We start from the raw sequence: 15932 nt of genomic DNA, 5'->3' as shown, positions 1-15932 counted from the left end.
TCAGACGTTTCTTGTAGTTGGCCACCAGGTTTGCACACATCTCAGGAGGGATTTTGTCCCACTCCTCTTTGCAGATCTTCTCCAAGTCATTAAGGTTTCGAGGCAGACGTTTGGCAACTCGAACCTTCAGCTCTTTCCACAGATGTTCTATGGGATTAAGGTCTGAAGACTGGCTAGGCCACTCCAGGACCTTAATGTGCTTCTTCTTGAGCCACTCCAATGTTGCCTTGGCCGTGTGTTTTGGGTCATTGTCATGCTGGAATACCCATCCACGACCCATTTTCAATGCCCTGGCTGAGGGAAGGAGGTTCTCACCCAAGATTTGACGGTACATGGCCCCGTCCATCGTCCCTTTGATGCGGTGAAGTCCTGTCCCCTTAGCAGAAATAACACCCCCAAAGCATAATGTTTCCACCTCCATGTTTGACGGTGGGGATGGTGTTCTTGGGGTCATAGGCAGCATTCCTCCTCCTCCAAACACGGCGAGTTGAGTTGATGCCAAAGAGCTCCATTTTGGTCTCCTCTGACCACAACACTTTCACCCAGTTGTCCTCTGAATCATTCAGATGTTCATTGGCAAACTTCAGACGGGCATGTATATGTGCTTTCTTGAGCAGGGGGACTTTGCGGGCGCTGCAGGATTTCCGTCCTTCACGGCGTAGTGTCTTACCAATTGTTTTCTTGGTGACTATGGTCCCAGCTGCCTTGAGATCTGACTATGGTCCCAGCTGCCTTGAGATCATTGACAAGATCCTCCCGTGTAGTTCTGGGCTGATTCCTCACCGTTCTCATGATCATTGCAACTCCACGAGGTGAGATCTTGCATGGAGCCCCAGGCCGAGGGAGAATGACAGTTCTTTTGTGTTTCTTCCATTTGCGAATAATCGCACCAACTGTTGTCACCTTCTCACCAAGCTGCTTGGCAATGGTCTTGTAGCCCATTCCAGCCTTGTGTAGGTCTACAATCTTGTCCCTGACATCCTTGGAGAACTCTTTGGTCTTGGCCATGGTGGAGAGTTTGGAATCTGATTAATTGATTGCTTCTGTGGACAGGGGTCTTTTATACAGGTAACAAGCTGAGATTAGGAGCACTCCATTTAAGAGTGTGCTCCTAATCTCAGCTCGCTACCTGTATAAAAGACACCTGGGAGCCAGAAATCTTTCTGATTGAGAGGGGGTCAAATACTTATTTCCCTCATTAAAATGCAAATCAATTTATAACATTTTTGACATGCGTTTTTCTGGATTTTGCTGTTGTTTTTCTGTCTCTCACTGTTCAAATAAACCTACCATTAAAATTATACACTGATCATTTCTTTGTCAGTGGGCAAACGTACAAAAAATCAGCAGGGGATCAAATCCTTTTTTTCCCTCTGTATATACGACGATCTCCCCATTCACCGTCGGTCAGCGATTGATTGACTATACTGCACCACGCTGGTGGGGGGAGGTAGCGGGGGCGTGGGAAATAGAATCAGTTGAGGTATCAATCGCCACTGATGTTAGCCGTGTCCGAACATTGTAATCAGGTCACCGAGGTCACAGCGCAGTGCGCTAACCGTTGCTCCACCGCTCCCCAACGTCTCACCACGTACCGACCAAGCCATAAATCAAACAAAGCGGCACCGACACTGAGCAGTGCCCCGTTCGGCGAACCACTTATTCTGATGGGTGCATGGCTTTCATCAGCCTTATCTTATCCTCTCCTCTTCTTTATCCCCCCCTCTCCTCCTCCTCCTGCTGCCCCTATCCTCCCGCTGTGGTAACATCGGGGCCCTCCCACCCGGGAGAGAGCGCGCCCATCAGCCGTCCCTTACAAACCCAGCGCTGCTTTACTGCAGGAATTTCCTGTGTGGCCCGGAGCCACGGTTGCAGCTGCGCGGGGTTCGTAGGGTGCCTGGCAAGGACGGGGGTGGGATGTGTGTGTGGGGGGGGGCAGCAGTAGAAGTGGGAGCGGTGTCCACGAGAGGGCCCGAGAACGAGGGCGCGTGTCGACCCCGTGGAGGAGTGGCATTGGTGATCTCGCGCACGCAGCTCCGCGATCGATTTTTGAATCGAAGCTCGAGGGTCGATTTTAATCAATCTATTCTGTCAACTCGTTTTGCTCCGCGTATGAGCTTCCGTATCAAATCACCACGACGACAGCCGTATATAGGCAGGCGGTGTGGAGCGCTACGGTGGCGAGCTGTTAACTACCTCGCCTGGTATACAGGTGGTCGTGGGTTCGATCTCGACCCTGATGCCTGCTGCTGTATATTTACGAGTGTGAATGTTCTCCCCCGTGGTCGCGTGGATTTTTCTCCGGGTCCTCCGGTTTTTCCCTCCACATTTAGAATAAACATCACCACACGTTTAGAGGATTCGGTCGCTATACATTTACCCGTGATAAGTGGCTTCGTTGAGCTATCATTTGAAAACGAGCTATATAGCTCAGTGGGCCTTACATGGTAAAATAAAAAATAATAGTTTAAATAGTTGGTCAAGGGCTGTTAGCGAGCACTTCAAGCACTGCACGGCACAGAAAAGGCGGCCGATGCCACGCCCGGCCGCCTTTGCTTCCCCGAGTGCTGATTTGTACACGCCGCAACCAGGTTAGGTACTCAGTTAATGCTGAGTCGACCAAGGGGAAAGCCTAGGATCGGCTCTGACACGGCGACTTCCAATGCAGCGCGTACACACATCCCGTGAGTCACGCACACACAGGGAGACGCACGTGGTGATGACACGGGCCCAGGCAACGCCTGCGCGAGGGACTGCCCCTTGCCCCAGTGTCTCCTATTGCCCTTGGCAGGAGACTGAGACAGCTGCCCTCCCTCCCCCTGTCGTGGCGGAGCGAGCCCCTGTTTGTGCTGGCAGCGCGGGCAGTCGCGCATGGGCACGCGCGGGGCAGTAGCCCTCGTCCCAACTCAGCTGCCCCCACCGCCTGCCCCCAGCTCCCCCCCCCCCCCACCACCTCCCAATTCACGCCAGTTCGAAGTTTTTTTTTCTTCTCGCGCAATGAATCAGACCCCGATGTGACACGGCCGTTAATTCTGCTCCGGTTATTTTATTGTTTTTTTTTATGGTTTTTAAGTTTTATTATTCGTCGGTACTCGTAATAATTTAGCTCTCGGCTCCTCGAACCCCCCAGCCAATCTCATTCATCAGCTCATCCACACTCCGGAAGAGCCCCCCACCGTAAACAAACAGAGAGCGGTTCCTCTGCTCCAGCTCAGTCTCAACCCCCCGTCTCCTCCTCTTCTTCTGCCTCCTGCGACCCCCCCCCCCTGCCCCCCGCCCCCCAACCTCCGTGTGTACATGTGTCTGCATTCACGTACGGCCATCTGGTCAATTCCACTGCTGGATGAGGGCCTCCGCATTAAAGATGTCCCCGATGGTGACAGTGGTTGTTTAAGCATTCTCCCGCTGGCCGGTGAAAATGCGGAGTGTTTTATTGTTACGGTGACACATAGACGTGTGTAGTACGGTACAACAATGGACACAACTGCTGCTGCGCTGCCCACTGTTGGCAGGGCAGCCCTCGTAGTAGCCTAACGCACTCTGGACTCTGGACAACGTTCTCAATTATGTATCCACGAATGCCTCACTGAGGAGCAAGACCCATCTGCACTGCTGCCAATGAAAGGCCCATTTCTTAAATCTAAATCAGCGTCATCGCCCATGATCATGATCGTTACGCTCATCATCACGATTATGGTGTCAGAAGTTCACACTCCCTCATTGGATGGGTAAACCCTCCGAAATTAATAATTTCATCATCATCCTCAATCCACCACCACCACCACCGTCTTCATCACCATCGTGAGCAGCGCAGCGTCCAAGATTATTGTCCCACTCTGTCCACGCGAGGGCGCACGCCCAAGATCCGGCACGGGGACAGCTGCTCAAACACGCACGAGAGGCCCGCCACTCAAATCAATCCGAGCCCTCAAATTTTTTATTTATTTTTTTCCCGATGGACAACATTTTTTGAAAATGAATTAAAATCACGCGAAATTATTGTACACGCGCGTTGCGCTGAAACGCAAACCTCTCCGGACCCACATCCCATTGACCACGATAACATCTAAACATCTCAACTCTCCTTGGAAATTCCAAGCGAGGCCTCGTGGATGATGCCCTCTTGCTGATGCGTTTCGCGGTAGACCTTGGGAGCGGTAGCGTCCGGCGTCGGTAGTCGTGGCGAGTGTCGCGATAAGGTCACGGGAGGGGGGGGGGGGGTGTAACCCTCTCTATAGCCACCGCATCCGCCAGCTGGGTCCACACGCCTAGGCCCTCGGTCACCTCGTGAGGGGGCCCTGATACACCAGGCAGCGCGTGATTGGCCCTGTTCCCCTTGCGTTCTGCTGCTCGGGGGCCCCCGTGGAGGCCCATAAATAGCCTTCGTGGCGGCCGCGGAGCACAATGCACTCGCCGTCACCGCTTGTTCAAGCTACATTTTAATTTCCCTCTTTGTTGAGTTTCATCCCACCGTCCCGGCAGCATCATGACAACGTCGGCGAGGCTTCTGCTCGCGGCGCTGGTCGCCACGGCTCTCGTAGCGTCCGGCGGAGCGGCGCGTCAGGTCGCGGGGGTTAGGAAGGACGCGAAGGGGGCCTCCGTGGGGAAGGGGGGCGACTTTGGCAGGGCCGACGAGGCCGCGGACAGGGTCTCGCGCCCCTTCAAGTCCCTCGACGGAGGTTCGTGAACATCCCACCACCAGCAAAACCGCAATCTCGCCGACAAATCCCCAACGGCAGTCGGTCATGGGCAGACGAACGCAAACACGTCTTGAGTCTGGAGTTGAACAGAAGCAGGAAGTCGACAGCATGGATGGCTGGGGGAAGGGAGTTCCCAGACGATCAGGGGACGGGACAGGAGAATGAGCGAACCTCTCATTGAGAGATTCAATTTAAAAAAACCCAGCCGAGTGTGGAGATGCCGGGGATTGAACCCGGGGCCTCACACATGCGAAGCGTGCGCTCTACCACTGAGCTACATCCCCGGTCGTCTCTTCCACTCGCCGCTGTCACACAGATAACAAAGATCCCCTAAATAGCATTGACAGACTGTTGGGGTAAGTGTTATTAGCGAGCACGTCTGACGGCCGGGATGGTACCCGAGGCAGTGGGTGGCCAGCACTACGGCCGGGCCGCCTTTTGTATCCCGAGTGGCGATGTTCACACACTGCACCAGGTACTCATTTGAGACTGGGCGACCTAGGGGTGACCCGGTACTGGTTCAGATAATCGTCCCTGGTGTTGGCGACCGCCAGTGGGAGTCGAACTCAGGTGTCTGCAGGGTTTGCAGCGCAGCACGCCCTCACCGCTGCGCCACCGCTCCCCACAAGAGGCCAGCGTGAGCACCTACACACAGACACACGCATGTTTTTATTATTTTATTTTACCAGGTAAGGCCCACTTTAGCTATACAGCTCTTTTTTAGAAGCGACCTGGCTATCACAGATGATCGCTCAACGTAGTGACTTACGCTGAAAATGTATCGCAGCCAAATTATCTAAACCAGTAGTTCTTAACCTATACTGCAGCCTTGCAAAAACATTTATAATGTTAACAAACACTTAGGTCTGATCAAACAAACTAGTTGTACTTACGTACCCGTGCTTAATTAGTGTTTTCGATTTACCTTCAAAAAATAATCTGTCCATGTCTCGCACCCCCAGAAAGGGCATCTCGCACCCCCAGGGAACGCGTGCACCCCAGGTCAAGAACCATTGCTCTGACCACACGTTGATTCTAAATGAGGAGGGAAAACCCATAGGATCCGGAGCTAAAGCCACGCGATCACAGGGAGAGAGAGAGACACCGCAAACTCCCAAATGGGGTTGCGCTCCACACATGCTGAGCCGGTGGGACCCTAGCGATGTTGTGCGCGTGTATTTTTTTTGTTGCAGGATGGGGAGACTCCATCCCGTGGGTCCAGACGTACGAGGAGGGCCTGAAGATGGCAGCGGAGCAGTTGAGTAGCGGCGATGCCCCGCCACCGCGCTCACAGCCAACCACGCCAATTTGTTGTTGTTATTGTCTCTCTCTCTCGAGCCGCGCCGCATGACTTTGATCTCGGTCCGTGTTGAATGAGTTTGCATCTCCTGACCACGTGGCTTTTTGTTTCTTACAGAGGGAAGCCGCTCATGGTGATTCATTGGTCCGAAGCGTGCCCCTACTGCATAGGTAAAGTACTCACGGATTATTCATAAAAGTACTCACGGATTATTCATAAAAGTACTGACGGATTGATTTTCTCACGTAATTATTTGTGTGCGGGTCGCTGGGATTAAGAACGTGACTAGTATAGCGACAGCCATAGCCACGTGTATACTGGATGTGGTGAACCGGGTGTAGGAAATATTCTATGCACCGAACTGTTTTAAATGAAACCCCTGGGTAAGTTGGTTACCGATGGCTTTGTGCAAAGAGATGTTGTGCATTAGGAATAGAGAGGAATCTACGGGGTGGTGGTTTCATCACGACTTGTACGAAGCGAAAAATCAAGAGATTCTTGCCAAAGCGAATTGATGTGCGTATCGTAAGCGAAAATCATCGATATGCATCGATGAGTTCGATGCATCGTTACGCCTTGCCATTTTGACCGACCTACACCAGATACTGTAAAGTGTGACAATTCTGGATGGGGATTCAATCCAAGATGCAGCTTTAAGATCAGCGCTCAGTACTTTTTGTCAACATCAGAACGTGTTGGCCACCCCACCACCCCGTCTAGCACCGTGCCGGCTTTGGCTGGTGCTCGATAAAACCCCTAACAGTGTGCATCGGGCGTACACGTGTGATCGTTGTTTGTGTGTGCGTCTTTACACTTAGGGCAGTCATCTCAGTCAGTCAACCCACCTGGGTTTATCCCGTGACCTCCTGCCAGCGGGCGTTCGGCACTTCACGTGGCCTTAAAATGCACTTATCCTGTCACAAGCGCCACCTGGTGGCGTTCGGGCAAGTTGTTGTCTTTACACGCGGTAGTGCTAAGGTTAGCGCGCTGCGCTACGAACCCGGCGATCCTAATTTAGATTCCAGCTCACGACCAACACCGGTGACGATGATCTGAAACGGTCCTGAGCCTCCCCTAGGTCGACTCAGCATCACATGAGTACCTGGTGCGATGCGTAAACATCGCCACTGGGGAAACAAAGGCGGCCGGACGTGGTGCTGGCCACCCACCCCCTCGTGCGTCCGTGCCGGCCTTCGTGGGTGCTCGCTAACAGCACTTGCCCCGACAGTCTGTGAAGGATACACGGTTAATCTTTCGCCTTTTGTCTTTTTTTTTCCCCCACGCACGGGTCCCCAGCCCTCCGCGAGGCCTTCAAGAACCACGGCGAGGTTCAGAGGATGGCAGCAGAGGACTTCGTGAGCGTCAACCTGCAGGTGCGACGCAGAGGGAATTGGGTGGGAGTCGTGTGGGTGGAGGCGCTCCGTGCTGGTACCCGTGCCCAGTGGCCAGGGGCGGAGCCAGGATTTTGACTTTTGGGGGGGCTGACTTCAATATTCTGAGATAGCCAGTGTTTATGTTTTCCAATGGGCGCCACAAATGTATAAACCAAATTTTATTGGATTTGAACGCGGAGTTTATTAATAGATCGGAGCCGCTGATGTGGCTAATAAGTTCGAGATAAGTTCGAAAGGCTGCCGCTCAAGCAGCCTGCAGGGCAGCACGAGGTGGCAGCCTGCAGGGCAGCACGAGGTGGCAGCCTGCAGGGCACCACAAGGTGGCAGCCTGCAGGGCAGCACAAGGTGGCAGCCTGCAGGGCAGCACAAGGTGGCAGCCTGCAGGGCAGCACAAGGTGGCAGCCTGCAGGGCAGTACAAGGTGGCAGCCTGCAGCATTTTGCAGCAGCCGGATATCCGGTTATCCCGATTACCGACTTTCCCAAAATTTCAGGGGGGGCTAAGCCCCCCCCAGCCCCCCCCCCCGTAACTCCGCCCCTGTGGCAGAATGCGAGCGGTGTTCGTGTCTGCCGAATCATCACCTCTTGTTTGTATCCCCCCCCCCTCCGCACGCACCTCCGATTAGCACGGTTGGCTACGTACGAAAGAAGTTCCAACAGCCATCATCAATCTTTAAAATGCTCTTTGCTTCGACGTCGTCATCACTGCTTGAATGCGACGCGGTTGTAATCCGCGGCGCGCACGCGCTCGCTGACTGATCTTCGTCGCTCCGTTTCGAACGCGTCCCACGTCTTGGGCGCCACTCGCTCCGTGGCCCTAGGTCACCGTCCCTCCTCGTCGACGCCTCCTGTCCCGAGTCCACGAACTCGTCGCAAACATTGTGGACGTTGCCATTGACGCCGCGCGCCTCCTCTAAATGCACGCGGGCCTCTTTCTCTCTCGCAATGTCACCGCCAGGTTCGCGTCTCAACTAGCGTCAACGCTTATTTGTCTCCAGCCTCTGCTTCGCGCTCTTCGGCATGATGAGTTTTCCCCATCCGTTTACAGAAGAAAGTCTTCGAATCGATTTATTGTCTGCCCATAGCCGGCGCTAAACCCTGGAGGCTGGGGTTGTCCGCATCCAGTGAGCCTCCCGAGGCGTGAGTTTGAGTCTGGGTTTATTGGATTTCGTACACAGCAGCAGGAGATAATGATGGTTATAGTGTGTCGAGCATTTATAGCAGGATGCAACTGATATACAGCTGTCTCCTCCTGTCTAAAATAACAAGGCCGCACTTTTGTGTCGTTTGAGTCGGTGGTGGAAAACAATTGAGGGTATCTGCGTCATACACGCAGCGTGGTATGTACGTTGAACCTCGTTCGCACCGTGCGTAGCCAACCCTGCTCATCGGAGGTGTGGGCGAAGGACAACAAACTAATCATGAAAAGAAGTTCTCAATAAATGCGTTTTCAATCTAAATTTTAAAGTGCATAGCTCCAGTGGCTTCATAACATCGGAAGGAAGAGCGTTCCAGACGGCCACGGAAACGCATCTGGACAACGCGCGATGCGGTGACCGTCTTTGTTCGATGGCCAGACAAGAGCCGCTGAGGATGACCCAGAGTTCGCGTGGTGATGTCACGTGGCAAGCAAGGAATGATGGGAAGAACCGATCGATCCCCCGGTCCCAATTGCGCTTTAGGATTAACGTGTTGCACCTGCTTCTTTACGCGTGTGTGTTGTGTAAGTACATGCACACGTGTGTCTTTGTGTGTATGTGTGTTGTGTAAGTACATGCACACGTGTGTCTTTGTGTGTGTGTGTTGTGTAAGTACATGCACACGTGTGTCTTTGTGTGTGTGTGTTGTGTAAGTACATGCACACGTGAGTCTTTGTGTGTGTGTTGTGTAAGTACATGCACACGTGTGTCTTTGTGTGTGTGTGTTGTGTAGGAACATGCACACGTGTGTCTTTGTGTGTGTGTGTTGTGTAAGTACATGCACACGTGTCTTTGTGTGTGTGTTGTGTAAGTACATGCACACGTGTGTCTTTGTGTGTGTGTGTTGTGTAAGTACATGCACACGTGTCTTTGTGTGTGTGTTGTGTAAGTACATGCACACGTGTGTCTTTGTGTGTGTGTGTTGTGTAAGTACATGCACACGTGTGTCTTTGTGTGTGTGTGTTGTGTGCTGCACACGCATGTGGGCACAAGGACACCGTTAACGCAGCGCTTTGATGTCCTTTAAGACCGAGACCTTGGATCAAAACCTCGCTCCCGATGGTCGCTACGTGCCCAGGATCATGTTTGTCGGTGAGCGGTGCACCCAGATGTCCCAATGGGATTCCACGTGCGTCCATGTGTGTGTGTGCGTGTACATGTGTGTGTGTGCGTGTACATAAGTGTGTGTGTTTAACACGTAGGACTTTCGCGACCAATATTATTCATAATAAAGGTTTTTGGGTTAGATCGCGTTATTTATAAATGTGTCGTAACCATCCACCACCCGACACGGCCAATTAGCAAAAAAGTGTCACGTTGAAAAAAAGACAAATAGTTCACTACTTTAGCCCACCGGTGTGTTGAAGAGTTAATCCACAACATTTACAGTTTGAGTACGACATTTCGCTGGTAATTACATCCAGCATCATCAGGCAATTCGCCAGAATGGTGAAGCCCTCGCTTGCTCCCGGTCTTAAATAGAGCAGCAGGGTGACGTCATCATTTAACTCATTCAGGTGCATTACAACTAATTACTAATCTACAACTCATTACTAATCATAACCATTGACTGATTACCAATCGATTATATAATTACAATACCCCCCCTCCGCCTCAAATCGCTGCACCTGAATGAGTTAAATGATGACGTCACCCTGCTGCTGCTCTATTTAAGACCGAGAGCAAGTGGAGAGGGCTTTACCATTCTGGAGAATTGCCTGATGATGCTGGATGTAATTACCAGCGAAACGTCGTACTCAAACTGTAAATGTTGTGGATTAACTTTTCAACACACCGGTGGGCTAAAGTAGTAAACTATTTGTCTTTTGTCAACGTGACACTTTTTTGCTGCTTGGCCGTGTCGGGTGGTGGAGCGTTACGACACATTTATAAATAACGCGATCTAACCTAAAAACCTTTATTATGAATAAGTATGTGTGTCTACTTATAGTGGTAGTGTAACGGTTAGCGCATTGCGCTACGAACTTAACCACCGGTGTTCGATTCCCACTGACGGCCAACTGGTTCAGACGATTATCTGAACCAGTCCTGGGCATTCTAAAACTAAACTATATATATATTTTGTATTTTACCAGGTAAGGCCCACTGAGCTATAACGCCCTTTTTCATAAGCCTGGCCACAAATTATTGCGCCACTAAGTGGCTTATCACGCGGAATTGTATCGCAGCTAAATACCCGAAACGTGTTTTTTATTCTAAATGTGGAGGGTGGAAAACCGGAGGACCCGGAGAATAATCCACGAGACCACGGGGAGAGAGACACCGCAAACTCTAAATATACAGCAGGCGTCAGGGGGTTGGGATCGGACCCACGACCTCTTGCATATCCAGCGAAGTAGTGAACGTCTCTCCACCGTGGCGCCCCCCGACTCCTCTAGGTCGACCCAGCCTCAAATGAGTACCTGCTGTGACAAAGGCGGCCGGGCGTGGTGCTGGCCACCCACCCCATCGTGAGCCGTGCCGGCCTTCATAGGTGCTCGCTAACAGCACTTGCCCCAAGAGTCCGTTCAAGGCTATACGGGGGATCCGTGTCTTTGTGTGCGCGTCGAGAGAGTGCGTCCGTGAATCTGCACTCGTGCATGCGTATTTCTGTCTGCGTCCCGTGTGTCGGCAGACCCGTCCATGACGGTGCGAGCTGACATCGGCTCGGGCTACAGGAACAGCCTCTACGCCTACCACTCGGACGAGGTGTTCCGTCGTGAGTGATCACCGCACCGCACCTCCACGGCAACTCCGCGTCCACACCCCTCGGCACGGCGCCACGTGGCTCCGTGCCGAGCAGCACAGGACGCCCAGAATCTTGACTTTTAATGTTCCCCCCTCTCAGTTTTTCCTCCCCCCCACCCCTCTCCCCCTCCCGCCTCCACAATAAATGAACCAACGTATAACGCGATGATTCATTTCCAGTCTCGCTCTGGTAAGTAATCCCCGGCAGGGTGAGACTGCGATCCCGCCCCCTTGCGGTGGCAAGGGTTGATGGGCTACGTCGACGTCTTTCAGTGTAGCGAAGCCGGTTCGCGAATCCGTCTGCTCAGCCCGCATTCCTTCTGAGTGTCTATCTCCTCGGTTTGCTTGGTGGCTTGTCTCCGCACGCACACACACACAAGACCCCCAATCATGGAACTGGCCAAACGTCCCAACAGTGCAGCACACCTTGTCAAACAAAAATCAGTCGGTTGGCTATGTACGGTGCGAAAGAAGTTCAACATGCATTCGAGGCTTCCCTGGATATACGAATTACATTGTTTTCTTCATCATCATCATCATCACTGCGCAATCGATTACCACGACCAATGCCGAAGATGCCACTACAGCTCGCCATCACCTCCTTCCTTCTGCCAGGTCACGGCAGTGTTTGTTTGCGCAGTCGGCATCAGCAGACCTCCTCCCCGGGGAATGTGGAGTGCCATCGCCGTTTGGTAACCCAATGCTTGAGTCAGGCAGCGAGGTCTCTTGTCCGTAGTGCACTTTCTGTATCTTCTGTATCGTGAGATGTATCTCCTTCCTTCCCGTAACTCATCAAACGTATAATAGTTTTGCAGTTGCATAACTATACCCTGCATACGATTGATAAATGTCACTTACGCGTGACCGCCAGATGTAGATCATTGTGATTTGCATGGATTGCAAAGAATTCTATTCTCAGGCGCATGCACACGCGACGAGAGACGCGCGCACGACAGTCACCTAAAATCGAATAATCGTCACCTGGCAGCTCGTAGTATCGTTGCGATTATCACGAGGACTTTAACTAGGGACATTACAACGACACAAGGCGGGGGGGGGGGGGTAACATCACCTGGTGTAGACCAATTCGTTTCAAAGGTAGTGCATAAATTATCAGAGCATGTCTGTTTACATGTTCACCACTTGTACTGTGTGTGATTAATGCGGGACTCGATCCCTTGCCAAACGTATCTATTTGGTGTCTGCACATCTTAACACCTCCTGTTTCATTGCCGGGAGAGGTTAAAGCCTATTTTTTTTAATTTTCACGAGGCCAGGGTGCTGTGGCTAGCTCCGCTGAATCGGCACTATTTCCCGTCGCCTGTCACTCGCCATCCCTCCCCGTGACCGCACCCTGTAGGTCGGCCCAGCCGGTTCCCCCAACCGGTTGAGCCGGAGAGATCCCAACCCTGGTGGGGCTCGGTTTCACAACGCAGCAGCAGCAGCAGCAGCAGCGAGCGCGCCCCGGTTTCTAACGACAAAGCGAGTTTGGCCTCTCCACAGCGGAGCGACTTTGTGTAAACCCACAATTTGCTGAAAACATACTGTGCTGTACAAAGACAAAGATCCTTCCCGTATAGCCCGAGCAGACTGTTGGGGCAATTGCTTTTAGCGTGCACCTATTAAGGCCGGCACGGCACACGAGGGGGTGGGTGGCCAACACCACGCCCGGCCGCATTTGTCTTCCCAGTGGTGATGTTTACACACCGCACCAGGTACTCATTTGAGGCTGAGTCGACCGAGAGGAGGCTCATGACCGGTTCAGATAATCGTCACTGATTGTTGGCCGTGAGCGGGAATCGAACACGGGTCGCCGGGTTCGTAGCGCTAACCGCTACACTAACGCTCCCAACTGTCCTCACACCTATACAGACTACCACGGCATGCGTGTCGTCAGATTATACCATCACACATTATACTCGACTCACACGTGTACACAGCATATAGCATCACGTGTACACATATGTTAAGCGCACACGTGCACACACGGTGGCGAGATGTTAACTACCTCGCTTTGTATACAGGAAGTCGTGGGTTCAATCCTGACCATGACGCCCGTATATTTGGAGTTTGCGGTGTTTCTCTCCGGGTCCTCCGGGTTTCCCACTCCACATTTAGAATCCACGTGCGTTTTAGAGTATTTAGCTGCTGCTATAAATGCCCACGTGACAAGCCACTTCGTTGAGCTATCATTTGTGGCCAGGTCGCTTCTGAAAAAGAGCTTTACAGCTAAACTAAAGGACCGGTCCGTGCCACATCAATCGCCTTCGATCTTCACCGTGGCCGGCAACAGAATGCTGGTGGCGAAGTGCGCTAACCACTGCGCCAACGCTCCCCATTGCTTGTTCACGTGGAGCCAAGGACAGTTCACCGATCCGGCCTCCTCGCCATATCCCCGCTTCCACCTATCATGGATTTTAGTTTTTCCACCACGGCGAGTTAAGCCGCGCGCTGGGTTCACAGCTCCGCGTTGACCCTGCGACCGAATCGCCCCGGAATGCTCCCGGATCTCGTCATCAACATCTCGCCAGCTAAAGCCAAGCGGGACTTTGAGCCCTGGACAAGCGCTTGCACGGGTGCGTGGCGTGGCCGGGCCACGCACACACGGGCTGCTATAGACGCCACTCCGAGGTGCGGCGCTTTGTGCTGGTCAGGCTTGAGGGACGTGCGGCAAAATCAATTGTTGGACTGTACTGTGCTCACGCGTATGTGCCCTATGACTATACCCGTGTGGTAAAGTATGGTCAGATAAGTCCCCCCAGCTCCCAACGACCACGCCCAGCGTGGGGAGCCTCTTATCCCGCAGTTTATTAACAAAAGGGCTTTGCACGCGCATTTACAAGGTCTCTCTAGGCTACGAACCTTGATGCTTGGGTAACCTGATGCAATAATTAACGTGTTCGTTATAAATCATCGTAAAAACGGGCTCGATTAGCAACGATGAGTAACAAATACATTTTGCATGAATGTCAGTTAGTTTTGGGACAACTATACACGAATGAGTTAGAGAAGAGTTGGCTATTGATGATGGGTCAAAGAAACTAAGCTATTTGTATTCTTCCAGGTAAGGCCCACTGAGCTGTATAGCTCTTTTTTAAGAAGCCACCTGGCCACAAATGATAGCCCAACGAAGTGACTCTTCCCGTGGAAATGTTTTGCAGTAGCGAAATACTCTAAACCCAGAGGACCCGGAGAAAAATCCATGTGACCACGGGGAGAGAGACATCGCAAACTCCCATTATACAGCAGGCGTCGTCAGGGTTGGGATCGAACCGACGACCTCCTGCGTACACGGCGAGGGAGTTAACATCTCCTAGCCACCGCGGCGCCAACTAATCGTGTGGCAGCTGTACAACGGCGATCTACGCGTGAGGAGGGCTGTGTGTGTGGGGAGTGAGCGTGAGGAGTGAGCGTGAGGAGTGAGCGTGAGGAGTGAGCGGGGAGTGAGCGGGGAGTGTGCGTGAGGAGTGAGCGGGGAGTGAGCGTGAGGAGTGTGCGTGAGGAGTGTTCGTGAGGAGTGTTCGTGAGGAGTGTGCGTGGAGTGAGCGTGAGGAGTGTGCGTGGGGAGTGAGCGTGAGGAGTGTGCGTGAGGAGTGTGCGTGAGGAGTGTGAGCGTGGAGTGTGCGTGGGGAGTGAGCGTGAGGAGTGTGCGTGAGGAGTGTTCGTGAGGAGTGTGCGTGAGGAGTGAGCGTGAGGAGTGTGCGTGAGGAGTGTTCGTGAGGAGTGTGCGTGAGGAGTGTGCGTGAGGAGTGTGCGTGAGGAGTGTGCGTGAGGAGTGTGCGTGAGGAGTGTTCGTGAGGAGTGAGCGTGGAGTGTGCGTGAGGAGTGAGCGAGGAGTGAGCGTGAAGAGTGAGCGTGAGGAGTGTTCGTGAGGAGTGTGCGTGGAGTGAGCGTGAGGAGTGTGCGTGAGGAGTGTGCGTGAGGAGTGTGCGTGAGGAGTGAGCGTGAGGAGTGTGCGTGAGGAGTGTGCGTGAGGAGTGTGCGTGAGGAGTGTGCGTGAGGAGTGTGCGTGAGGAGTGTGCGTGGAGTGTGCGTGAGGAGTGAGCGGGGAGTGAGCGTGAGGAGTGTGCGTGAGGAGTGTGCGTGAGGAGTGTGCGTGAGGAGTGTGCGTGGGGAGTGAGCGTGAGGAGTGAGCGAGGAGTGAGCGTGAGGAGTGTGCGTGGAGTGTTCGTGAGGAGTGAGCGTGGAGTGAGCGTGGAGTGAGCGTGGAGTGTGCGTGGAGTGAGCTGTGAGGAGTGTGCGTGAGGAGTGAGCGTGAGGAGTGTGCGTGAGGAGTGTTCGTGAGCGTGAGGAGTGTGCGTGAGGAGTGTTCGTGAGCGTGAGGAGTGTGCGTGAGGAGTGTTCGTGAGGAGTGTGCGTGAGGAGTGTGTGTGGAGCGAGCGTTGAGCGAGCGGGGAGTCGCGGTCGAGACGACTGAACGTGCCCGCCGTCTCACGCTGCTGCCCTCCCATTGCTTCCCGCAGTGGTGGACGCCATGAAGAAAGCCAAGGTTCCCCTCAAGACGGAGCTGTAGTGCCAAGCGAGGAGCGACCACGACCCGGCACCTCCACACGGCAAGGGGGTGGGGGGCGGGGAAGACGGTGGGGGGGATGG

General features: G+C 53.2%; 1 protein-coding gene and 1 non-coding gene across 2 annotated transcripts in view; one reads left to right on the top strand and one right to left on the bottom strand.

The window, feature by feature from the left end:
* LOC116941071 (anterior gradient protein 3-like) overlaps positions 1–15932 on the top strand; it is a 28480-nt gene extending 12548 nt beyond the window's left edge. Inside the window, exons 2-7 of the mRNA XM_076066064.1 lie at positions 5894–5957; positions 6118–6170; positions 7297–7373; positions 9620–9683; positions 11227–11310; positions 15803–15932. Of these exons, the coding sequence (XP_075922179.1) occupies positions 5944–5957; positions 6118–6170; positions 7297–7373; positions 9620–9683; positions 11227–11310; positions 15803–15852 (342 nt within the window). The 5' untranslated portion in view covers positions 5894–5943 and the 3' untranslated portion in view covers positions 15853–15932. The remainder of the gene's footprint in view (positions 1–5893; positions 5958–6117; positions 6171–7296; positions 7374–9619; positions 9684–11226; positions 11311–15802) is intronic.
* On the bottom strand, positions 4913–4984 carry TRNAA-CGC (transfer RNA alanine (anticodon CGC)). The gene has a single exon. It is a non-coding gene; the product is annotated as a tRNA-Ala (tRNA).

This window comes from Petromyzon marinus, chromosome 10 (genome assembly GCF_048934315.1).
Source record: "Petromyzon marinus isolate PM22_M1 ecotype Great Lakes invasive population chromosome 10, UKy_Petmar_22M1.pri1.0, whole genome shotgun sequence".
Classification (NCBI taxonomy): domain Eukaryota; kingdom Metazoa; phylum Chordata; class Hyperoartia; order Petromyzontiformes; family Petromyzontidae; genus Petromyzon; species Petromyzon marinus.
The sequence above is the reverse complement of the archived record's forward strand: the minus strand, read 5'-3'. Positions and strand labels throughout refer to the sequence as shown.